The following is a 23,857-nucleotide window of genomic DNA, read 5'->3' as shown; positions in this document are numbered from 1 at the left end:
GCCTCTTCCCAACGAGCAACGTTTCCTCGGCAGCCGATGCCGTCTGCTCCGACTCCGCCGTCCCCGGGTCTGCCCTGCCCTCGTCTGCGCTAGCTTCTGTTTCGTCATCACTGATGTCCGTCCTCTTCTTTCTCCTCTTGTTGGTATGCTTTGTACATCGCGTCGATTCCTTTTCGCGTGAGCACCAGCCTGAAGCCCGCCCAGCAGCTGAACCGCTCCCTAAGTCGAAGGAGCATCATCAGTCTCACCCACTTCGCTCGCTGCCGACTGTCTCCGCTCCCTCCCGCTTGGGCCGCCGTCGCGTCCCTCGTTCGTCCCACTAGCTGTTGGCCTGTCCCCACGTGGTGAGACCACTGATTTTGGTGTCGAACATAAATTCTCGCCACTGGAACACACATGCTACTACAGCTGCTGTCTGTACAGAGATGAGAGATGCCAGCACCCCCCACAGGCAGAGCGCTCCTGCTGGGGCGGGGGGTCCGGACCCCCCCAGCAGCAGAGCGCTGCTGCTGGTGGGGGGGGTCGGCCATGGCTTTAGATGTGCAGGGGGGGTACCGAGCAGTGTGCGGCCGCTCCGGGCGGTGTCGCGGCGGGCGCCATCATCGAGTCGAGACGCGGCGGCTACGTCAGAGAGAGGGGGGTGTCTCGTACGGCACCCGCCAGCGGGCGGCTCTCTCACGGTGCACGGCGCCGAGGCGGCCTCGCGCTTGGGCGGCGCCCTTGGCCAGGGCGGCCCGCGCGCCGACGACACCGGCGCACCCATAGCTCCGCCGTTCATGGAGGCAACCGATGCGAGCATGCGAGTCTCGACTGCCCCGTACTCTCTCTGTCTCTGTACGTACGTACTTATAGCTTACTGGGAGAAAAGAGAGCGGGTCTCTCTCTCTGTACGTACTTTTAGCTTCGCTTTGCGCGAAAGCGGACTGTTGATCGCAGAAATCGTCGTTGTTGGTCGGGTCGGCTTACTCTGCGCGCCGCTCAGACGTCTGTGAGCGCAGTGCCGCAGGCAGCAACGATGGAGACGAACCAGAGCGGCGCCATGAAGACGCTTCTCGTCGTCACCGCCGCTTTTGGTGCGCACAACCGCCATCCATTCGAACCGCCATCCATTCGGCCCTGCAGCTTCCCACCGCATGCCCCTTGCGCAATTGGTACTAATGCCGTTGCAGGCGGGGCGGTGGTCGGCACCCTCACCGCGCATACGCTGGCCCCGGCGCCAGCACTCAAGGCGTCGTTCGTTGCGGCTGAAAAGATGGAGCCGTTCAAGGTGTGCGAGCCGCCTCACTCATAGCTGGCTTTCCTTCACCCTCGCATGCCCTGCCTCCCCAACTCCACCGTCTGCCGCAGAGCTCCGAGGAGAAGTGGGACTTCTTCCGGCTGTTCGAGATCCCGTTTTGGGGCGGCTGCGAGAAAATCGCCTGGAAACCGTGGATGGAGGGCTTGACCACAATCAGTAATCCCAATGCCCTCCATCCAATCAGACATCCCAATGGCGAAGCTCTGGCGCCGGACAACATGCCGTGCTGCGATATAGTTCTGGGCCCATGGAAATCGTTGCCGGAAGGCACCCTATCCTTCGACCCCTGCGACGTGGACTTCACTTCAACCGGACTCTCAGTGACGCTCGACTCCGTGGGGCCAGACAAGAAATATAGGGACCTGTGCCCCGCCCACGTGTGCGGCGATGACAAAGTGATCGACCTCGAGAGGCCGTGCGAGTGTGCTCAGTGCTGCAACCAGCGTACCGCCGGGAGGGAGCGAGGAAGAGGGGGGGGGGGGGAGAGGGGGGGAGGGAGGGAAGTGTCACCTGTGAATGTAACTTTTGTTATTGCCTCCCTCCAAGTGTGCTCTGTGCTGCTGGGTCGGGCTATCATCTCGGGGCTCAAGTCGTACCTGCAAGAGCGCTTGCCTTGTCAGCTCGTCGAGGCCATCTCGATCTGCAATGTCACCGCCGAGCAGCTCAGCCCGGAGCCCGTGCGAACTGCGGTGATGGAGTGCACGGATCCCGACGAGAGCAAACGCTCCGCGGCGCTGAAGGCGCGCATGGAGCAGCGCGGAGACGGAGTCGACGACTTCCCGGCCGATACAGACGACGTCTCGACTGCTATCAACCAGTACCTCTCTCAACATGCGACCGGAGCAGGACGTGCATTCATCAAAAGAAGCGTCCGGGAAACTTGGGTTTTCACGGCTGCGCGATCGCGTATTATGATCGGTGTGAAAACAGCAGAGAAGGGGTTGCGGGCATGAAAAAAAAAACAGGGCTTAGCGGCACGCCGCCGTTTCTAAGCCTTTCCACAGCCCTCATCCACCCCACGCCGTGGTTTCTTAGCTCCGGCCGGGGCACTCAAGCCAGAGCGCCGGCCCGAAAGATTTTTAGGTAAGAGGTAAGCTGCGGTCCGCCCGCGAGGGCGATGGAATTCGGGCGATGCCAGAGTCTGCCGCCGAGTCGGCTCTCTGTCTGGATGACGGGAAGACGCACACACGCCTCCGTTCACTCCATCCACTCAGAACACCGCAGACTTGGAAAGTGACAAGTGCGCGCGCCGCTGGCGAAGAGAAATTTTGAGCTGGGCCTCCCGTTCACACTCGCGTCTGGCCTTTTCTCGGGGCCGCGCCTGCGGCGCGCCGTGGTTTCTTAGATTTTTGCGGAAATGGCTTGGTATGATTTCTTAATGGGACGCTTTCTTAATGCCCGCAACCCACTGTAGTAGGTGTGAATATAGTAAGTAGCGTCCGGCCGTGCCCCGCGGGGGCGCGGTCGGCACCAGAAGGGGGTTGATACGTTCTCTAGAGACCACGTAGTCGTGGACGGCCGCAATCACAGTGGACGGACACGACAAGACGAGTGTGAAAGCACGGAGGCAACAAAACACACTAGGGTTCGGGAGAAGGCTAGGGTTAGGGAGAGAGTGCCTGACGGGCTTCGGCCCGACGTCCCCCCCCTCGACTTAGTCGAGTAACGACATAGTCGAGTAACCGTGCACTCTCGGATCACGATGCGTTAGGGAACGTGATATTCATGACCGGAGACGCAGAGGCGGTGGCCTCGATGGCCTCGCGGATGTAGAAGTGGCGTCGCTCGACGTGCTTGAGCTTGCCATGGTGCTCCGGGTTGTAAGCGGAGGCGATGGCGGCCTGGTTGTCGACGTAAAGCTTCGTCGGCGGGCGCGGGGAGCCATCGGGGAGCGCGTCGACCTCCTCCTGCAGACGCCGGTACTGCTCGACGTCCTTGGTCGCCTCCGAGGCGGACATGATCTCGGCCTGGCAGGAAGAGAGGGAGACGGTGGGTTGCTGTTGAACCCTCCAGTCAAGCGTGGCGCCCCACAGGCGGACGAGCCAGCCAGACGTGGATCGACGGGTCGACCAGTCGGCGTCGCTGAAGGCGTGGAGCTCGTCGTCGGCGGCCGACTCGCCCCGACCGTTGTAGGTAAGACCAAGGTCAGGGTACTCGCGGAGGTAGCACAGGACGCAGTACACCTCCTCGAACAGAGCGGGTGTGGGCTTCGCCATGGCCCGGCAGAGGAGGCCGACGGGGAGCGCGATGTCGGGGCGCGTGTTCGAGACGAGGTAGAGAAGAGCCCCGAGGCAGCTCTGGAAGAGGCGGACGACGCGCAGCTCCCTCTCGCTGGTGTCGTCCGTGGCCGCTTGAACTCGCTCTGCGATGCTGAGGGTGAACGGCGTGTTGTTGGAGTGACGGGCGCCCGGCTCGGCCGGGTTCGGGAGCTCGGCGATGATCTGGTCGAGGTACTCGTCGAGGAGCTTGCGCACGTACGGCCCCTGCCCGACGTGAACACCGCCCTCGGCGAGTGGGGTGACCTGGACGTTGAGGATGTCGGAGAGCGGGCCCTCGTCCTCAGATTTCCACGAGGCGTCGATGTCGCGAATGAACTGCGCGTAGAGCGAGTCGGAGACAAGAGCCCCCTCGGCGTCGTACTCGGCGTCGCGCTTGATGATGAGATCGTCGACGTAGACTCCGATGATGAGCTCGTCGTCCTCAGTGGTGATGCGGTAGATGCAAGGGTCCTCCTTGGACGGGATGAGGCCGGCGCCTCCTTCGTCGCGGGGACGCTCGAGCCAAGCAAAGAAAGCGCGCTGGAAGCGCCGCCCCGCCTGCTTCATGCCGTAGAGGGGCTTGAGGATGAGGCAGAGCTTGGGCTTGCCGTTCTCGTCGAGAGCGTTGGCGTGGCCGGCGGGCTGATGCATGAAGGCGATCTCGCCGTCCTCGAGAATTCCCTGGAGGAAGGCGGCGACAAGGTCGCGCCTACGAGCCTTGAGCCCGCGGCGGGCAGCAATGTTGAGAAGGAGGCGAAGGGAGGGCATGCGCAGGGTGGAGCAGAACGTCTGGTTGTAGTTCTCGCCGAACCTCTGGCTGGACCCGTCGAGACAGCAGCGGGCTTTGTGTTTGCCATTTCGCTTGGTCTTGTAGACCCAAGTGGCACGAGTGGTAGTGAACTCTTTGCCGTGCTGCAGGGCGATTCGTCGGGCCTCGGCGTAGGTGACGTAGCACCATGTGGAGCCGGCCTCGACGCACTCCTCCATGGTGCACTGGCCACGGATGAAGCGCTCGACAAAGCGGGGATCGTCTGCTTTCCCGCTATGGTTGCCAAGCTCCTCGAGCTCGGCGGTGAACCAGGCTGCGTCGCCTCGTTGCGCGTCCTGTCGCATGGCTTGCCCGTGGCCGGATGGATCGCGCGGTCCGGCAGAGGTACGTGCAGCCAAGATGTGGAGCCCGGGTCGGGGGTGCCCAAATTTCACGATGGCACCGGAGGCAGGTGTGAAGCCTCTGTCGAGGGCGGCGTTGACAGGAAAGACACTGTCGGAGCAATGTCTGAGCCTCCCGGGAGTACTCGAGACGTCGCCGACGGCTCCTGCGCCACGCTAGCACGCGCGGCGGGCGGTGCCGGCTGTTTGTGATCGACGAGGCACACACGTGCCTCAAGATCTCGCAGGGCGGGTTCCGCGAGGCTTGCGCGAAGCTGGGCGTTACCCACGCGAGCCTTGCGCTCGTGATGCAGGCGCTCAACTTCGAGCCCTTCCAGGTGCTCGCGCTCACCGCGACGATGCCGCCCGGCAAGCTCGAGCGAGAGGCGATCTGGCGGTTGCGTCTCGGGGTGGAGGGTGAGAACCTAACCGTGCTGCGCGGGCCGGTGGACCGCGCCGACATCTCAATGGTGCGGTGCTTTCTCCCCGCCGGGTCTCGAGAGTCGAGTGCCAGCTACGTGTTGCGCGGGTGCAGGCTCGCGCGCGCTCTCGCCTCGGCTGCGTGGGCAGGACGCAAGCTCGCGTTTGTCACGAAGGCGACGTCGGCGCCCGCTATCGCCGCGTTCCTCACTGCCCACGGCATGCCTGCCCGCGCGTTTGCCACCAACGGTATGACAGAGGAGGAGCGGCAGTCGAGCTTGGCCGATTGGCGCGCCGACCCGGACGTCATCCTCATCGCCTCGTCAACATTTGCCACTGGCGTCAACCACGCGGGCATCACCGCGCTACTCCACTTCGGCCTCGCCCAGGACCCGCTCGAGCACTTCCAGGAGGATGGACGTATTCGCTCGTCTGGCCTCTCGATTACGTTCTTGCGGCCGCGGTTCCTCGTCGAGCGCGCCACGCTCCCGGCGCCGATGGAGCGCGCTCGTGCGGCCCTCAGCGCCACGACGCAGCTGCTCAAAGTGCTGACGCACGCCGGCTGCCTTCGTGCTGCGCTCGTCGGCTGGCTCGGCGGCAGCGTCGAGCAGTGCTCCGGGTGTGACTACTGTGCGCGCTACGCCTCGCTCCCCACCGCCTCCCTCCCCGCTGCGCACGCGTCCCTTTGCGGCAGCTTCCCCTACTACATGGAGCTGCGGCCGGCGAGCAAAGCGGCGATCGAGATTCTCCGCCAGCTCTCTGAGGGCGAGGAGCTCCTGACTAGCGTCTTCGACGAGCCGCCCGCACTCGCACCAGCGCCGTTCACAGAAATGAGCGCGCACGAGATGGCGGTGCTGACAATGGTTGGCAAAGGCGACATCGGTGTTCGCGTCAAGGAGTCGTCGCACGGCCTTGCGCCACTGCTCCTCGCCGAGGCGAATCTGGGCGCCCTGGCCGAGTACGAGGCGGGCAGCGAGGAGCTCTTCGTGTGGGTGTGGCAGCCGTCGAGTGACGAGCAGACTCGGGCGGACCCGCGAGATGTAGCCGAGGCGCGCCAGCTCATCGCGATGCACCAGAGGAAATCGGAGCACCACCGCGAGATAGCGCGGCGTGTGCTAACCTCGATGCTCGCCCGCGGCACCAGCCTCCAGGAGCTCGGGGTTCGCGGCGAAGCAGCGAGGCGGCTTGCCGCCCCGCCGTCCCCGGCGTCCTGTCCCGCTCCCGAGCGACACCCGGCCTCAGCGTCCACCCCCGCCTCGGCCTCGGTCTCGGAGGCGTCGAGTCCGGCTCTGCGTCTGACCAAGACTGCTGGGAAGCGCACTCCTTCACACATCGAGCCCTCGCCGCTCGCTCCTTCCGCCCATTCCGTGGGTGGCGCGTCCTCGTGCGAGTGCACCGGCAGCTTGCCCTTCCCTTCCCTCGGTTCCGCTGCTCCAACGACGCCCAGTGGCGGTGCCCGCCTGGTGCCGTTTGTCAAGCGCCCCTCTCTCGCATGAGTGTGGCAGAGGTGTAGTACACTACAGAAACAAAGACAGGCGCTTGTGCTGTCTGAGCGCTTGTGCTGTCAGCTAGTGTGGCCGGAGAAACCGAGATGCAGATGGTGAAGAAACACACGCAAAAAGAAACGCAGCATTCCCGGCCCGCACCGCCATAGTCGTCCAGTTCGAAGGCAGGGTAGACCTTTTCTGACACAAACGGCAGCCTTTTATGAACTGAAATGCATTTTACATGCAGTGTACGTACTCAGGACCACTACTCCGATCCTAAGCGCTATAATTAGTCGCAACGTCTCCGTGCTCGTCCCGGGCACCACTGATCGCAACTAACTAGGGCCCGTCATTGTCAAACATGTCGTCATCACTGATTGCACCTGCTGCATCGCCCCCCTCGTCGTCGGAGTCCTCCAGCGGCAAGCTGCCGATCGCCTCGTCATCACCCTCCAGCAGCTCGTCATCCGGATCGATGTGCGTTCCCGCACCGCCGCCGGCGTCGTCTTCTAGTGACCACAGCTTGCGGTGGAGCGCCGTCAGCTCGCGCCGCAGGGTGTCGCTCCGCTCCTTGGCCTTGTCTATACTCGGTTGCATATTTTGCACGCTGCTCGCGGTCTGGTCGGTTTGCAGCTCGATGCTCGTCTGCTCGTGCGTCTCGATCTCGCGCAGCTTCACCTGGATCTCGCGCTCGATGCGCTCGCGCTCCTTGGCGACCCGGGCATCCTCCTCGCTTGTGCCTGCGCGCGAGGAGCGGTTGCCTCCCGGTCCCCCACCCGCGCCGCCACCGCCGCCGTCGCCGCCGTCGCCGCCGCCGCTGCAGCCGCCACCTCCGCCGCCGCCGCCGCCTTGGCGCACAAGAGTCGAGTAGTCGAACGGGATGCCGCGCCTAGAGCAGGGAGAAGCTGTTAGACACCACGCCCCGCGCCCGAGCTGGCGGCGACACCCACACGGCCTTTCGGCATTGTACACGTCCGTCATCACCTGCAGCGACTCCAGCTCCGCGTCGTAACACCGCTGCATGGCCTGCCCGTAGTTCTTGGCAAACTTGAGTTTCCTGTTGTCGCCGCCTGCGAGCCCTGCAGTGTCGCCAGAGCTTATGCGACCGACTGGGTTCTGGTACGTGCGCTGCGTCGGCAGGCGGCGGCCCTGGTCGGCCGTGTTCTTCCTGCCCGGGCCCTTCCCGACGGCGACCTTCCCGGCCCCCTGTGCTCGACCCGTGAGCAGGTGCGTGCGCCTCGTGTGCTTGAGCAGCTCGGTCTGGTCCGCCTCCTCTGCCGCCCGCTTGGCGGCTATGCCCGACACGACCCCCGCCTCCTCCGCGCGTTCTGTCATCTCACGCGCCTCCTCGAGCGCGAGCTCGAGGCCGCTGCGTTTCGACGCCTGCACGCCCCGCTCACCCCCGGCGGGTGCGGCTTGCTCTGTCGCCTTGGAGTAGCAAAAGAGGACGAGCCTCTGCGGCTTCCCTTCCACTGCGGATGGGGGCGACGGCTTGCCCTGCCGGCACTCGCGCTGCGCCGACGTGGTGCCTCCCCACACCTTTGCCGTGTACGAAGGCTTGCCGCTCGACGTGTACCTAGCCACCACTCCCGAGAGCAGGATGTCGTACGACATGTCGAAGGCTGCCTTTGCCGCATCCTGGAGCGTGACCGGCGGGGCGATTACAATAGGCTTGCCAGTCTGGAGCGCCCCGAGCAGCCGCCGCGGCAGGTCAGTAGCCCTGACGCTGGTGGCCTCGACGCCGTCAACGTACAGGAGGAGGGACATGGATGGCAGCGCTCGTTGCAGCTGCGCCACAGCGGGCACAGTACGAGAGGCGGTGCGCACCAGCGACAGCGACCACCTGAGTTGCGTGTACTCCTCCGTCGCATCGGGCTCGTCGCTGGTGAGGGGCAGCATCTGCAGCGCCGACAGGGCGGCGGGGCGCAGCGTCGAGTCGGTGATGCAGACTGTGCGCGGCACATTGTGCGGGACGCGCAGCTCTCCCACGCCCACCCCGCCACGAGAGCGCCACCGGCCGTCGCGCCCGAAGCACACGCCCGTGAGCTCGGTGCCGAAGAGAGGCTTCTCTCCGGTCGCGAAGGTCACCTTCGGCGGTTCCTCCATCGACGCGTCCGCCTCCCTCGCCGCCGCGAGGAGGCGCCCAGGTGCGAGCAGCCGGAGAGGGCCACCTTCCATATCGACGTAGTAAAAGCAGGGCACTTGGAGCGCGGCTGTGCTCGCAGGCTCTAGTCGCAGCTGCGTCGCGAGCTCCCAGCGCGCGACCTCGCCCTGGGCACCAGATGCGATGCGCCGGAAGGGGTCCGCGACGGCAAAGGAGCGGGTGTACAGATAGGTGAGGACGTCGATCGCCTCGGACCGATGCATCACCCTCGACTGGTACGTCTTCTTCATCAGGCCAGCCCACTCCGTCTCGAGCCAGGGTATCGTCTCGAGGGCGATGTCGAGGTTGGCGGCGAGGGCGTGCTGGCGCCCGATCAGCTTCTTGGCCTCCTCGCCCTTGCCCGCGGCCTTGAGCTTGTACCGCTGCGCGATGAGGACGATGAGTTCCTGCAAGCAGTCCACCTCCTTCCCCGTGCCGTAGTTGCCCGACTCGGTTGGCGTCGACAAGGCCTGTAGCACGTGGGTGTTGCCCTCGGCGGAGCGGAGGAGCGGCGCGGCGAGCTGGTCGACAAAGTGGCGGAAGACGCGCGGGCAGTTCGCCGCCTGCGCCCAGGCCTGCCAGTAGGCGCACATCATGGGGCCGACCTCGGCGATGCTCTTGCGCGTCATCAGCACCTCGAGAAGCAGCGGCACGTTGAGGTCGTACACCTCGTGGATCATGTCCGCCAGCTCCTCATCCACGCGGCCCGTCGCATCGGGGGCAGCAAGGCTCCGGATCATATCGAGAAAGCGGTCGTCGTAGTCGTCGCGGTCGAGGCTCCCGTCTGCGTTGATGGTGACCCTGTCGCCGTACGCCTCCCTCTTGTAGATGCGGAAGAGACGCTGCATCACGTTGTGGAACGCCTGCGTGCGACGCCCGACCAGCTCCTTCTTCGTCTGGAAGCCCTGGCCCTCGGATCCCGGCTTGAACTTGGTGAAGCCCTGCATCGTGCGCTCCGTATCGATGGAGCCGTTCTTGAAACGGCAGACGAGGATGCCCTTGAGGAGCGCGAACTGGTTGTGCATAACGGGGCGCAGCGGGTCCCACATCGCATGGACGATCCGCAGAGCACGCACATGAGCGCGCGCCTCGGCCTCGTTTCGGAACACACCTCTCGACACGACGACCATCTCGCGGCGGAGGCAGCCTCCAAGCACGCTGTACGTGCCGAGATCACCCTGCAGAAACGGCCGCAGCGCGTCGCCAACCTCGCCGCAGTCGGCATAGTTGCCGCGAGACAGCTGCCCCGTGGCACGGCCGAGCTCGAGCGCGAGCCCCCACTGCTCGTCGGACGCGAGCGAGTTGACCGGCTGCGGAGGGCCGATGCGCAGCGACGTTACGCGGAGGGAGCTCCCGTCGTCGGTCCAGGCGCCTGGGTAGAACCTGCGCGAGTGCGCGCGCAGACCCTCGCGCGGCCCCTCCACCCATGAGCCGACGGCGCCACCTTCAGGTCGCTCAAGGAACGAAAAGACGTGCACCGGTAGCGCCCGGATCGTCGCGTCCTTGAGGTTGCCGTAGACGTGCGTGGAATTCGAGTCAAGCTGCAACCGAAACATCTTGAAGAGGTGCGACAGCGCCTCTTTGACGGGGACGTGCGTGGCAAGGGTGAGGCCCTCGCCATTGACCAGCTCGGGCACGAGCCCGCGGGTCGGGTGCATCAAGCGGCAGACGGTGCCGTCACTCACGCCCCACTGGCACGTCTGGTCGCCCCGGAGGGCGTACTCGGCAGGCAGGCGCAGGCCCCGGTGCGAGGAGGACATTGCGTTTCTTCGCAGCTCGGGGAAGGCAACGCCGTAGAGTGGACCGGCGGTGGCGACAAACTTGCCCACGGCAGTGCTGAGCGGCCGACCGTCGCCCAAGCTGCCGGTGGCCGGGTCCAGGTTGACACTTCCCGTAGCGGTCCAGTGCGTCAAGTTGGCCTGCACGACCTCGCCAAGCCCTGGGGCCGTGATGGACACGATCGGGGCATTGTCCTCGATGACAGCGCGCCTGGTCGTCTTGCCACGCTCTCGGTCCGCCTCTAGCAGCACAGGCGCGCGTTGCTTGAGGTCGGTGTCGAGGGAACGTGGTGCTCCCTCCCGAAAGAGTGCGCTGCGAAAGGTGGCGGCGCGCTCCGGCACCTGGAGGAAGCGGCTGATGCGCCGAAAGAGCTTCTTTGCCTCGGGGCACTCCTCCTGCGAGCCGATCCAGCGCAGGTGCAGCAACGGGCCGATGATGGACTCGGCGACACGACGCAGTATGTCGCGTCGGCGCGACTGTCGGGGAGCCGCGGAGGCGTTGTCTGCGTCGATGACGTCGGGGGACGCGAGGTCGACGACGTCGTCGAGCACGAGCTGCAAGACGTTGCAGATGTCATCGCGCACGAACCGGAGCACCACGGGCGCGAGCGCCGCCGCATCCGACCGCAGCGCGAGCTCCGCCTCCAGCCTGCCTCGGCGACCGCTGCGCGCCGCATCCACGAGAGCCTGCATCACGTGCATGTGCACCGCCTTTGCAGCATCTTCGAGAGCGGGTGCGCGCTGGTACTCGTGCAGGACTGCGCAGGCCTTCACGACGCTGGGCTCGCCGCCGCGGAGGTGCTCCGCCACCTTGAGCGCGACCAAGCCCCCGTGCACATTCGCGAAAGCGCGGCTCGAGGAGAGCCCCGCCGCCTCTGCCAGAGTGGCGCTTGCCGTGATGCACTGAAGGCGAGGGCGAGCACGGAGGGTTATGTCAAGGGCGTCGTGGCTGGGGTGGTCGGCGGGGCTCGCGCGAGGCGCGCACCTCGTCGAGGTGGGAGCACGCGGCGATGGCAGCACGCTGCGACTGGCTGACACCGCGCGTGACGACCCCTGCCGCAGCGCGCGCCGCCTCCCGGACGGCTCCGAGTTTGGCGCAACCGCCGCTTCCCCCGACTAGCAGCTCGATCGCCGCGAGCACCGTCGGCGTCGGCGGTTGGGGTGGCAGGAGGCGCACCGCGGCGAGGTGTCTCTGCAGACAGGACGGGCAGAGGTAGAGGGCCTCGCTCGTGCCATCTGCACCCGCCTCCACAAGCCGCTTCTGAAAACAGAAGGGGTGGCCACTGCGCGCCTCGCCGCAGCCCTCACAGTGGGCTAGGTCGGTCGCGCCGTGCGCGCAGATGTACGAGCAGCTCGAGGAGAGTGCTCGGGCGTTCTGCACCTGCAAGCTTGCAAGCCGCTGCGTCTCCCACCACGCCTTGCGGTCCGAAGGGAGTTCGTCCCAGGCCGCTGTGATGGCGCGCCATTGATCGCTCGACACTGTGGCGGAGGCGGAGCTTCTCAGTCGCAGCGCCTCTGTGCGCGCAAACCACTGGAAGGCGGTGACTGGGGGCGCGCGGCACGTCGTGAGCGGCATCTCCTCCTTGGAAGCGTCGGAGTCGCTGCCTGCGCCCGTCGTGGCTGCCGTGGACATACCAGCAGCAGACGCGCCGTCCGCGCTTCGACTGGGAGGAGCGGGTCTGCTGCCGCGGCGCCGCGTGGATCGAGCTTGCGCCGCGGCCGGGTGCGCCGAGCCGGAGTCGAGCCGAATCCGCCCGAGCAGCCGGCGGCCTTGCTCATCGACTGGCCGGCACCAGCCACGCTGCACCAGGTACGTCGCGATCGGGTACTCCTCGAGCACACGTGTAGCGACGCGCAAGAGCTGATGCTCGTCTCCAAAGGGCTGACCTGGCAGCCTGGCATTGATGAGCTTGCAGACCTCCTCAAAGGCGTCGGTCGCTCCAACTGAGTGCGAAAGCAGCGGCTCAGATGTGTGGCAATGGGGCGGAGCGTCCATGCACAGGTGGGACGGGCAGACATCCGGGGAGGACGGGCGAGGACGCACCGAGCTCTTGGTACATGTACGGCGAGGCAAGCACCTGCCTGGCGAGGTCTTCGAATGCGCCTCGCTCATCGAGGTCGAGCTGCGCGTGCTGCTTGGACGCAACCACTGCAACGGCCTGCCCCAGGTACTGCAGCTCGGCTCGGAGCCGCGAGCACGCGGGCTTGCCATTCCCAATGTGCTTGAGCTGCGTCTCAACGAACAGGATGGCTTCGTCGTAGAGGCGACGCCGCGCTACCGACAACTCCTTCATTCCGCTGCGTGGCTCGAGGACGGCCGGCACGACCTGGACGGAAGGCGTCTCAGCTTCGTGACGACGCGAGGCGACAGGGCTGCCTGGCTGTGCCGATGCTGCATCCACCACGGCCGGATTGGGCAGCGAGCGCAGCCGTCCATTGGCGTCGCAAAAGGGCACATCCTCGCGCAGCCGCTTCCAGGCAGCGGCGCCGCGGTTCTGCGGTAGCAGGCCCTCCTCGGCCAAGCCGAGGTAGTACAGCACGACCGCGTGCAGCTGCGCGAAGCGCAGCCCAGGGGTGAGTTGTGCGTGCCGAGGCGACGCAAACATCTCCGAGAGGTACGCGTACACCACCGGCTGCTTCGGGTCGCTGCGCTCGGCATTCATGCGTTCAATGTGCCGCGAGGCGTCAACCGGTAGGTTGGACCCGTCGCCATCGTCAGGCTCGTCGTCCGATGTAGCCATATCTCTCACGGACGCGAAGGGACGCGCGCGCGATGCGGACTTCGTAACGTTCGGACTGTTCACAAACCCGCAGAATAGGAGTGTGTACTACCGGGTCCCTACACTCGTGCCTGGTAAACAGTGGCTCAGGCCGTTGCCGCTTTTGCCGGGAGAGGACTTGCGTGTCACTCACTCGCTCAGCGAAGATGCGGATGGAGCGGCTTTCCAGCTCATGACGACGCCTTTCCTGCCGCTCCCCTGGCCCAGGCCCATCAGTAGCAAGCCTGAGGTGTCCCAAACCGCGCTCAGCTCGGGCCTTCAAGCTCGCACCGGCTCGTGATGCCACAGATAGGACCCGAGATTGTCCCCGGCGGACCCCATGCCGAGCAATTGTGAGGGCATTCCGGAGGTTGTTATCGGCGCCATCGACCGTGAAATGTCCCGATCCACAGCCCTCATGCACCAAACGCACGGATGCAGTCATAAAACGCAGGCCTTCTCTCCCAAAGTCTTGAGCAATAGCCGCAAACAACGCTTTTTGGGCAGCGTCGCGACACGCACACATGCCGACTCCCCAGCCTGTCAGCTCACCACCTCGCCTTCCCTGCCGCTTTCCTGGCCCAGGCCCATCGGTAGCAAGCCCGAGCTGTCCCGAGCCGCACTTATCTCGGGTCTCCAAGCTCACACCGGCTCGTGATGCCACGGATAGGACTCGAGACTGTCCCGGTGGACACACCATCCGAGGCGATTGCGAGGGCATTCCGGAGGTCGTCATCGGCGCCATCGACCGTGATATGTCCCATCCCGCAGCCCTCATGCACCAAATGCATGCATGCAGTCATAATATGTAAGCCTTCTCTCCCATAGTTTTGAGCAATAGCCGCAAACAACGCTTTTTGGCAGGTGCCAGGTCATCCGCAACACGCACACGTGCCGACTCCCCAGCCTGTCAGCTCACCACCTCGCCTTCCCTGCCGCTCTCTCGGCCCAGCCCTGCCAGGAGGCGTGTGGATGTGTCCCAAACCGCACTTATCTTGGGTGATGAAGCTCACTATGGCTCATACCACGGCTCTTACGGCCTCATACACACGTGTTTCTCACTCTCACGCGCCGCCGGCACGCACTCCCACTTCACACATGTCAAGCACAGCCCCACCAAAGCTCAGCCCTGCTCAGAATGGGCAAGGGCCACCACTTGGTGACCCAGGTAGCCTCTGGCTCGCCACTGCACTCGGCTCCTCTGCAGCTGTCTCGCGCTCTCGCCACAACAGCACGCCGACGGCAAGCTTTGACGCCCGTCTGGTGGACCTGCTGTGGCCACAGCCGCCCCGCACATGCAGCTCACACCATGGCTCGACACCGGGGCCGCTCATCCCGGTCGTGGCGGCGTGTGTGAAGGATGCGCGGCCGAGCCGCTGGCTGGCGCCGCTTGAACGTCCGAGATGGCCGCAGCACAGGCCACGCGTCGCGCCGCCGGTCAAACCCAGCCGGTTGGCGGTCGAGTCGGTCGAGCTGGTGGGGCCGGCGAAGAGTTTTGGGTCGGGGTACACGAACCTGGCCGACGCGGGGCGGCCAAAGTCGAAAACGAGGACTGCCAACGAGTTGCAGGGCGGCTTTGCCAAGGAGGTCCCGTGAAGGTTCACGGGGCCGACTACAGTGTACAGCGGGGAGGAGTGGGTCCTTCCCCCGTAGAGGCTAGAGCTCTCCACCAAGAACGAAGAAGCAAGATACTCTGCAGAGTTGAGGGTTCTTTGTGGGTGTGGTCGGCGACTAGCCGGGGTCGTCCTCTCCCGTCATGCAGAGGAGATCAGAGTTTGACCGTTTTAACTTTAATTTATTTTTCATTGCCCGATTGATGGTAGAGCCTTTATACGAAAAACTGTAACCACCTGACCAAATCTCCGGCTCTACATATGCCAAAGATTCTCAACTCAACTATCCCTCATGCTTGCTCGGCACCGTAGCAACTGCTAGCGGCGACGCCGGCGGTGAGCCGTCGCAACGCCTCCCGCCTCCCGCCGTCACGTGGGGCAGCCTCGAGCAGGAGCTGCCGCGCGACGGCCCACCCAACCTCCCACCCCTCCGGGGCGCGATTAGCGGTGCAGGTTCGGGCCCGGCCGACCTCGACAGCGGCTGGCGGCAGCAGGCCGCAGCATCGCAGCATCGGGGCCGCGACCATCGCAACGACGGGCGGCGGGATTGCGTTTCCAAAGAGGGAATACGCGCGCTGTGGGTGCAGCTTCCACGCCTCGCTAAAGCCCTGGAGGCGCGCGCACTCTCGGGCCGAGAAGCGGCGCCAGCGGGACGCCGGAGGGGCCGGGGAGACCTCGCCGGGACAAACGCCATCGCCACCGCCGCCCCCGCCACTGCCGCCGACACCGCCGCCGCCGCCGCTGTCGCCGCCGCCGCTGTCGCCGCCGCCGCCCCCGCCGCCGCCGCTGTCGCCGCCGCCGCCCTCGTCTTCCGCGACACGCCCCTCGAGCGGCACGAACTGCGAGTAGAGCATGTAGCTGCCGTAGCTCGACTGAAGCGTGCGCGCCGCCGCCGCACACGGCGGGGGGAGGAAGCGCGCCTCGGGGAAGCGTGCCTACCCAGGCAAGGTCCAGGAAAGGTCCAGGAAAGGTCCAGGAAAGGTCCAGGAAAGGTCGCGCCTCGGGGAAGCGCGCCGTGTACGACTGGCCGCGTACCTTCGCCAGCTGGCGAGCAGAGAGGCTCAAGGCAGCAGCCTCCCCCGCGGACAGGCTCGCCGCCGCCGCCCCCGCCTCCGCTCCCACCCTCGCCGCCGCCCCCGCCTCCGCCGCCGCTCCCACCCTCGCCGCCGCCGACGCCGCCGCCGCCGCCGCCCCCGCCGCTACCGGCTGCAGAATGTCGCGAACGCCTCGCCCAAGCCGCGGCAGCCGCGGAAAGTCGTATTGCTGCCGCACGTCCGCGCGCAACGCAACGATGAAGACCCTCGCCCGCTGCTGCGGTAGCAGGCCGACTGCGTCAATCACGGCGTGACGGGCGCAGTAGCCGCACCCCTCAAGCTCGCGCAGGATTATCGCGAGCGTGCGGCCGCCGTCATGGCTCTCGAGACCGCGCACATTCTCGAGGAGGAGGGCCTTTGGCTGGTGCGCCCGCGCAAGACGCACGATCTCGAGGAAGAGGGCTCCTCGCGGGTCGCCGAGGCCGCCGCGCTTGCCCGAGAAGGAGAAGGGCTGGCACGGGAAGCCAGCGGCGAGCACGTCGTGCGCTGGGACGCTGGACGCGTCGATCTGTGTGATGTCGCCGGCGGGTCGCTCGCCGCAGTGGTTGGCGGCGTATGAGCCACGCGCAAACGGATCGACCTCCGAAGCGAATACGCAGCGCCCGCCGAGGGCGGCGAGGGCCACGCGGAAGCCGCCGATGCCGGCAAAAAGCTCGATGAAAGTGAACGCGGCTGGCTCTGCCGCGGAGGTGCGGGCGTGCGGCGCAAAGTCGCCCAGATCCTCGGCCGCTGGCGTGCGGTGAGGGCAGCGCGGCGGCTCGTGGCCGAGTCCGCCGCACGTCGCACAGACGCAGTGCGGGCAGTCCCGTGCCCGGTGGTCGGATTGATAGCAGTGGTAGCAGCCGCGCGCTCTGGGCATGCGAGAGCTGAGAGCGTAGAGCGAGATGGAGGTACCGCGTCCCAGCTCAACCTTGTAGAGGCCTCAGCCTCGCAAAAAAGACCGCTCCGCAGCGAAGACCGCTGTCGTCGCACGCTGCTGACGCCCAGGATGACAGAATTGGCCTTCGCCAGACTGAGGACTATTGTGCGCCTCGGCGAGGCGCTTGCGGTGGTATTTTTTTCGAGCGCAGTGGACTTCATCTTGCCGTCCACCGCGCTCGGAAAAAATACCTTCGAAACCGCTTTGCCAAGGCGCACAATAGTCACACTGACAGCATTTTCCAGATGCGTCATCCTGGGCCGCTGGAAAATGCTCTCAACCCCGTACCCTCTGTGACCGTCTGCCGGTCGCCATTTATTTCTGGCTGCCGAGGATGCCACAACTGGAAAACACTGTCAGTCTGACTATTGTGCGCCTTGGCGAGGCGGTGCCGGTGGTATTTTTTTAGAGCTGGTTCGGCATGCACGAGCGCGTGGGTGTGTGTGAGCACCGCGGGTCTTTTTTGCGATCCCGGGTCTTGTGCTTGTGCGTGATGCTGTGTGGCATGTGGTCGTCTGCAGTCAGTATAGACATGATAGGGGTGGACTATAGGTCCAGTAGGTCAATTGATCTCGCTTAGTCGCATCGTGGGGAGCTCATCCCGGGCCGTCGCAGGCCGCCGCGCATCGGGTCTTTTTTGCGAAGCTGAGGCCTCTAGGTACTTTTCTCTCTCTCCACCTTGTACTCTCTCTCCAGGTATAATGTAAGGGGTGGTGCGGCCGTGCCGGCCGCCCTCGCAAAGTCAAGAGTGTAGTGCCTAGCGGTCTTTCGACCAGGGTTCCGTCATTTTAGGGGGTAGGGTGCCTCGATGTCCGTCCATTCATCAGGCTTGGCACCGTGCGCAGCCTCGTTGTCGGGGCCCTACCGCCTACGCGGAGGCGTCGGACGACCTGCACCAGCTGTTCGACTGTGTGGTGGAGTCGGCATCCAAGCAGCACTGGAGCGGATCGGCGCGCGTAGGCCGTAGCGCGAAGGAGGCGCGGTCCTACTTCGCTACGTCCTACGACGCTCCTCTTCTGTCTGCTCGTACCTTGCGCCAAGCAGCCTTTTGCGTTTTGGGCCTCGCTGGCCGTGGAAAATGATGGCTGATGCCCAGCCGAGACCGTTGAGGCCCCAACCCGCAACCGACACACCACACACTGGCAGTGAGTCACTGCCACTGGCCCACTGGCGCTCGCGAGCACACCGGGCCGCCGGGTTTGTGCACAGTTTGGCACACTTCGCCCGACATTCTAAAACACCTCTGAATATTCTAAAACCAGAAGATAAGCTGTTTTCGTTTCAGAGTGTACATGAACATGTATACGTACGGCTTTACGATTACCCTCATGATTACGTCGGGAGGGGGAGCGCGGAGCGGCGGCAGCGGACTAGGTCCAGCCCTGCGTGGGTGGCGCAGGTTGTGACATTTGGCGATTCCGCGACTTACTGGGCCCCTGAGCCGCTACCCGTGTGCGATTTTTTGTGGCCCGGACATGATACTGATAGTAAACGGGTCAGAACCGGCCAAACACAGGCTACAGCCCCACACACGCGCCCGCCATAGCTCCTGGAGAGCATGCGCGAGTGACGCGCTGCAAGCCGCGAGAGAGTAGCATCAGAGGCAGGAACGACGTGCTCTTGCTGCACCTCGCAGCTGCACCAAGTGTGCTCGCAGTGTATGCCACGGCCACTGCCTGCGGCATTGCTCTCGTGCAGCTAGGCGACGCAGGTCCATCAGCAGGGCTCATCCAATGCGAGCGCACATTGTGCGTAGCCGCGGGCAGGTGGCAGTGCACAGCCGCACACCGGCTGTGGCGGCTCGAATGTGCCCCCGGCAGAGCGGCAGTGCTGCTAGTCATCAACTTGCGTATTAGGGCCGCAGCAGACTGCTGCTGTGGCAGCAGCAGCAGCCTGCTGCTGCCTGATTCAGTCAAGCCAGCGGTGCAGCGAGGCGTGCAGAATTCGCGCGGTTTGGTACCTCCTGAGGCTGAGCGCGTTCAGACTCGGTCGTGACCGGAGAGCGGAGTTGGATGGCGTCGATGGAGCTCGGCGAGCTCCATCGAACCATCCATGGCCGGACGGCGGAGCGTGAGGTGGCGAGCGGAGAGATGTACCGCAAGACCAAAAAAACACGGATCTGACGATTGTCACAAAACGTCAGATCTGCGCCACCCAGGGCTGGACCTAGTCAGCGGGGCGAGCGCGGGGGCCGACGGCCGTGTCTCCCGCGGAGCGGCTGGGAAGCGGGAACCGCAACCGGGATCGCGTGTGTTTACACCGGATTTCCTCGCGGCACTGCCGGCCCCCTCCGGGTATGCGGAGAGATCGAGGGCCAGAACTCGACGAGTCCGATCGGAAAAAACGTCCGCACTCCCACTAGGGGGCTCGTGTGCGGGTGCGGCGCGGGCCGCACCAGCTCACGGGCTCAGAGCACACAGGCGCAACCCCGTTCAACACTGCCTCAGTGCCAAAGCAGTGAGGTCAGGCGTGGCCGTGAATGGCAAGCGTGATGCCGTCCTTGCAGCCGCACTTCTCGTGGCGCACAAGCACCGCCTTGATCGACTTCTCAGCGGAGGATTTCTGTGGCGGAGCCGGGCGAATCATGCCACCGCCGCCGGCCGCACATCGTGTGGGTGGGTGTGGACTGCGGAGAGTGGGCGGGAGCGGCGCACCATTTCGGCGGCGCCCAACGCCTTGCTCTTGCTGCTGCGCTCGAGCTCCATCTTGAGGTCAAACTGCAGAGGGAAGGCGGCGTCAGAGTTGCGTGCACCACTGCCGTCCGCGCGGCGAGTGTTGGGGAGAGCGTACGTAGTACGCACGCATGTGCTGGGTGCGGGAGGTTGACTTGGCCATACTGGCGAGGAGGTAGCGGAGGCCGGGGCGACGAGAGCGTGAAAAGAAAAGAGAAATGTTGCACGGCCGTCATCGCCCGGCGCTGCTCGCAGCGCGCTCTGGGTGGGGGTAGTGCTCTAGTGGCGGCGTACCAACACAAATCGAATCGAAATCGCGACGAAACGCGGGCCGCTCGTGCCAACGGATCGGCAGGGCGCAACCATGATCCATGTCATACCCCCAGCACCGCGCTGTCATTTATTAGTGAGGAAGTGCACCACGTCGCCCTCGGCCACCACGTAGTCCTTGCCCTCGGCCCGCAGCTTGCCGCTCTCCTTGGCCACCTTCTCGGAGCCACACTCCACGTAGTCTCTGTACGCGATCGTCTCCGCGCGGATGAAACCCTTCTCAAAGTCGGAGTGGATCACGCCCGCGGCCTGCGGCGCCTTGTCGCCCGCGCGGATCGTCCACGCCCGCGTCTCCGTCTCGCCGCTGGTGAAGTACGTGCGCAGCCGCAGCAGCTTGTACGCCTCGCGGATCAGCTTCTCGAGCCCCGTCTCGCCCTTCTCGACGCCGAGCTCCTCGAGGAAGGTCTGCCGCTCCTCGCCTAGAAAGAACATGGCACTCGTCTGGAGCTTCAGGCCCCCCCCCCCCCCCCCTCCGGGACTAGGGGCAATTCTCCACCCGCCACACAGGAGAGAGGAGAGTGCGCCCCGCACCAGCGGTGGAGTTGGTGGCGGCGGGCGCAAGGGCGGGGTGGCGGGCGAGGGTCTCACCGCTCGAGATGTGGGGGAGGTGTGGCGGAGATATGGGGGAAATCTGGCGAGGGTCTCACCGTCCAGTTCCCCCAGTTCCGCCTCCCCCTGGGCCGACACAACGACCGTGGACGCCCCCTCCGCCGCCGCGAGGGCGCGCACCTTTTCGACCATCTCGTTCCCGTCGGCCAGCTCTGCGTCGGCCACGTTTGCCGGGTAGATGACGGGCTTGGCAGAGAGCAGCCCGAGCCCCTTGACACGCGCCCACTGTTTGTTGTCGAGCTCGGCCTGTCGGAAGGCTCCGAGAAGGTTCATGGAAGGTTCATGGAAGAGTCCAGCCAACTGCTCGCCGTGGATGTTAAGCCCCCCCCCCCCCCCCCTCTCAACCTCGGTTGCCTTCTCAACTCCCTCGCCGCCTCCCTCTTGCTCGCCCTCGCCGCCTCCCCCCTCCCCCCTCCCCTTCTCGCCAGTACGACGGGGGGAGTGTGCCCCACAAAAGTGGAACGGGCAAGGTGCCACGCTCCTCGAGAGCGGCGGAGTGCAGCAAGGAGCGTGGAGAGGCTAGCTGGGCCGCCGACACCCCTTGATTGCCATCTAGCGGCCTCGACACCTTGCGCGCGGGCGTGCCAGCGTCTAGCAGCGGCAGCAGAGCCTCGAGCGCCTCCAGCTCCTCGGCGGCGCCCTCCTTTTTGCTCTTTGCGTCCTTGCGCACCCGCTCGAGGCGCCGCTCCACCTGCGCGAGATGCATAGCCGAGGTCTAGCCGAGGTCTAGCCGAGGTCTAGTCGAGGTAACCGAGGTCTAGCCGAGGTCTAGCCGAGGTCTAGCCGAGGTCTAGCCTCCACCTGAGCGAGATCCGCCAGCACGAGCTCGAGCGTGATCACCTGGCGGGACGGTGTCGTGGACGTGTCGTGGACGGTGTCGTGGACGTGTCGTGGACGTGTCGTGGGGAGATATGGGGAGATGTGGGGAGATCTTCAATGTCGCGCAGCGGGTCCACCGAGCCATCTCTCCCCCATCTCTCCCCCATCTCTCCCCGCACCTCAATGTCGCGCAGCGGGTCCACCGAGCCATCTCTCCCCCATCTCTCCCCCAGATCTCCCCGCACCTCAATGTCGCGCAGCGGGTCCACCGAGCCATCTCTCCCCCATCTCTCCCCCATCTCTCCCCGCACCTCAATGTCGCGCAGCGGGTCCACCGAGCCCGAGACGTGCACGATGTCGTCGTCGATAAAGCACCGCACCTGCCCACGCGGAGAGGGGCGGACTCACTCTCAGGAGGAGAGCGCCGACCCATACCGGCAGGGCTCAGCGCAGGCGGTGATCACGCGGCGGCACTCCTCACTCCTCAGAGCAGGGGCGCCGGCTGGTGGCGGTGGTGGCGACGGCGGAGGGTGGCGGGGGCGGAGGCGGGGTTGGGGTTGGGAGGGAGGTGGCGGCGAGGGTGGCGGCGACGGAGGAGGAGGCGCGGGTGGTGGCAAGGGAGGAGGCGGTGAAGGTGGTCTGGGGCGGACAGTCGAGAGGGACGGACACACGGAGGACGACAGCAAGGCAGGCAGCGGCGGGCCTCAGGCAAGGCGCTGGGCTCCAAAGCGAGCAGGCAGGCTAGCTACAGTGCGCTGTCTCACCACGTGCACAATCGCGTCTCCACATATCTCCCCATATCTCCCCATATCTCCCCATATCTCCCCATGTCTCCCCATGTCTCCCCATATCTCACCACGTGCACAATCGCGTCGCACTCGCGGATGTTGGCGAGGAACTGGTTGCCGAGGCCCTCGCCCTTGGAGGCGCCCGCGACGAGGCCCGCGATGTCGACAAAGGAGAGCGTCGTCGGCACCGTCTTCTGCGACTTGTTGATGTCTGACAGCACCTTTAGCCGCTCGTCCGGAACGTCGACCACGCCGACGTTGGGCTCGATCGTGCAAAACGGGTAGTTGGCGGCCTCGGCGTTCGTCTCCTCCATGATAGCGTTGAATAGCGTCGACTTCCCGACGTTGGGGAGCCCGACGATCCCCGTCTTTAGCGCCATCGTCGCGACCGCCGTCCGCGTCGGCAGCGCTCCCCGCAGGAGCCGCGGCGAACGCAGGACGGCAAGGCCATGACTCTGCAGGAGCAGCATGAGGAGCACTAGGGAGAGACGAGGGCGCGTGGCGAGCATGCAGGGGTCACGGGCCAAGCCACCCTTCCCGACCCCGGTGCGCTTCGAGGAGCTTCAGGGCCGCTCCAGTTTTTTTTTCATGGAGCTTACGTACTTTGGAGGAGGACTGCTGACGGGGTTTGCGATGAGGAGCGATCCGAACGTGGCATCGGGTGATCAGATCACTACCGCCGAAACGCAAGAGCGCTGCGACGCATCGCGCTCATGCGCATCCACCTCGACAAACAAAACAACGCGCGCGAACAGGGCTCCAGGCCCCAAATTACGTGTGAGTGTTAGAGTTGTTTGGTATTGCTAAAAATCTCTCTCTCTCCACCTCGCTCGCGCGGGCCGCCGCCGATCGGATTCACGCCCTTCCCCTTCGAAGTAGGGTACCACCCTACTATTTAGGGTGGGCTCCGGCGCCCGCCCGCATCGCCCCCAGATGGCAAGCGGAGCCTACCCACGTGGCGCGCGGGTGCCCTCGGCTTACGGACCGAGTCGCACGAGGCTCACATTAAGTGAAGAGGGCTGCCGTCGTAACCGAACGGGGTCAACTTTTGTTCACTCAGTATTGGTCCACCCTACAATCTAGGGGCGCGGATAGCACGCCCACGAGAGCTCTATGGCAGCCCGCCAGCGGCGCAGCGCGATGGCACTAGCCCCTGCGGCCGCTCCAGAGTCCGTTCCGGCGGCCGCTCGGGCCGGCCTCGACATGGGAAGGCCCCCGCACGGGGGGTCCCGGGGGGGGGGGCACCAAGCATGATCGTCCGGACGGGCCCCCCGTACACAGAAGCAGGGTACCGGAGGCATTCCCGAACTCAAAACAGGGTACCAAGGGCAGATATGAGCTCAGCTCCGTGAGATCTAGCAGCACATACCCTTGGTGCCCAGAATAGTTCAGTCTGAAAAAGACGGTCCGACCGCGCGGAGCCGTCTGGCTGTCTGCAGAGCCCCCGCGGGCACGCCTAGGGCGAGGAGGAGGAGGGGGGGGGGGGGGGAAGAAGAAGAAGAAGAAGAGGAAGAGGGGGAGGAAGCCCCCCCCAATGGGCCGGGGGGCGGCCCCCTAAGGGGCGGCGATTGGGGCCCCCCCCCCGAAGAATTGCCCGCACCAACGCCAGGGCCAGCAACAACAACAACAGCGCCAGCAACACAAGGCCCGCCCGGGGGTCCACGCCCCACCGTCCCCCTTAAATGAAAATTGTCTTCTTGTTCCTATTGGGCCCACTGTCTG

At 65.3% G+C, this 23,857-nt stretch overlaps 4 protein-coding genes across 4 annotated transcripts; 1 reads left to right on the top strand and 3 right to left on the bottom strand.

The window, feature by feature from the left end:
- Positions 1–5,012: 5,012 nt before the first annotated feature.
- On the top strand, positions 5,013–6,423 carry EMIHUDRAFT_205272 (hypothetical protein; the record flags this gene model as incomplete). Its single annotated transcript, XM_005779630.1, has 3 exons — positions 5,013–5,743; positions 5,819–6,322; positions 6,399–6,423. The coding sequence occupies 3 exons, from the start codon at positions 5,013–5,015 to the stop codon at positions 6,421–6,423; spliced, it is 1,260 nt and encodes a 419-aa protein (XP_005779687.1).
- A 527-nt stretch (positions 6,424–6,950) lies between these two features.
- On the bottom strand, positions 6,951–13,273 carry EMIHUDRAFT_100399 (hypothetical protein; the record flags this gene model as incomplete). The annotated part of the gene is made up of 4 exons (XM_005779629.1): positions 6,951–7,500; positions 7,558–11,435; positions 11,518–12,476; positions 12,577–13,273. The coding sequence occupies 4 exons, from the start codon at positions 13,271–13,273 to the stop codon at positions 6,951–6,953; spliced, it is 6,084 nt and encodes a 2,027-aa protein (XP_005779686.1).
- Positions 13,274–16,140: 2,867 nt separating this feature from the next.
- On the bottom strand, positions 16,141–16,659 carry EMIHUDRAFT_56843 (hypothetical protein; the record flags this gene model as incomplete). The annotated part of the gene is made up of 1 exon (XM_005779628.1): positions 16,141–16,659. A coding segment is annotated over one exon (519 nt), but the record flags the coding sequence as incomplete, so codon positions are not given.
- Positions 16,660–19,985: 3,326 nt separating this feature from the next.
- On the bottom strand, positions 19,986–22,515 carry EMIHUDRAFT_64403 (hypothetical protein; the record flags this gene model as incomplete). Its single annotated transcript, XM_005779627.1, has 6 exons — positions 19,986–20,338; positions 20,567–20,774; positions 21,097–21,219; positions 21,330–21,368; positions 21,659–21,727; positions 22,204–22,515. 6 exons carry the CDS (start codon positions 22,513–22,515, stop codon positions 19,986–19,988), a joined length of 1,104 nt encoding a protein of 367 aa, XP_005779684.1.
- Positions 22,516–23,857: the final 1,342 nt, after the last annotated feature.

This window comes from Emiliania huxleyi (genome assembly GCF_000372725.1).
Source record: "Emiliania huxleyi CCMP1516 unplaced genomic scaffold EMIHUscaffold_23, whole genome shotgun sequence".
In the NCBI taxonomy this organism is placed as follows: domain Eukaryota; phylum Haptophyta; order Isochrysidales; family Noelaerhabdaceae; genus Emiliania; species Emiliania huxleyi.
This window is presented reverse-complemented; position numbering and strand designations above follow the sequence as displayed.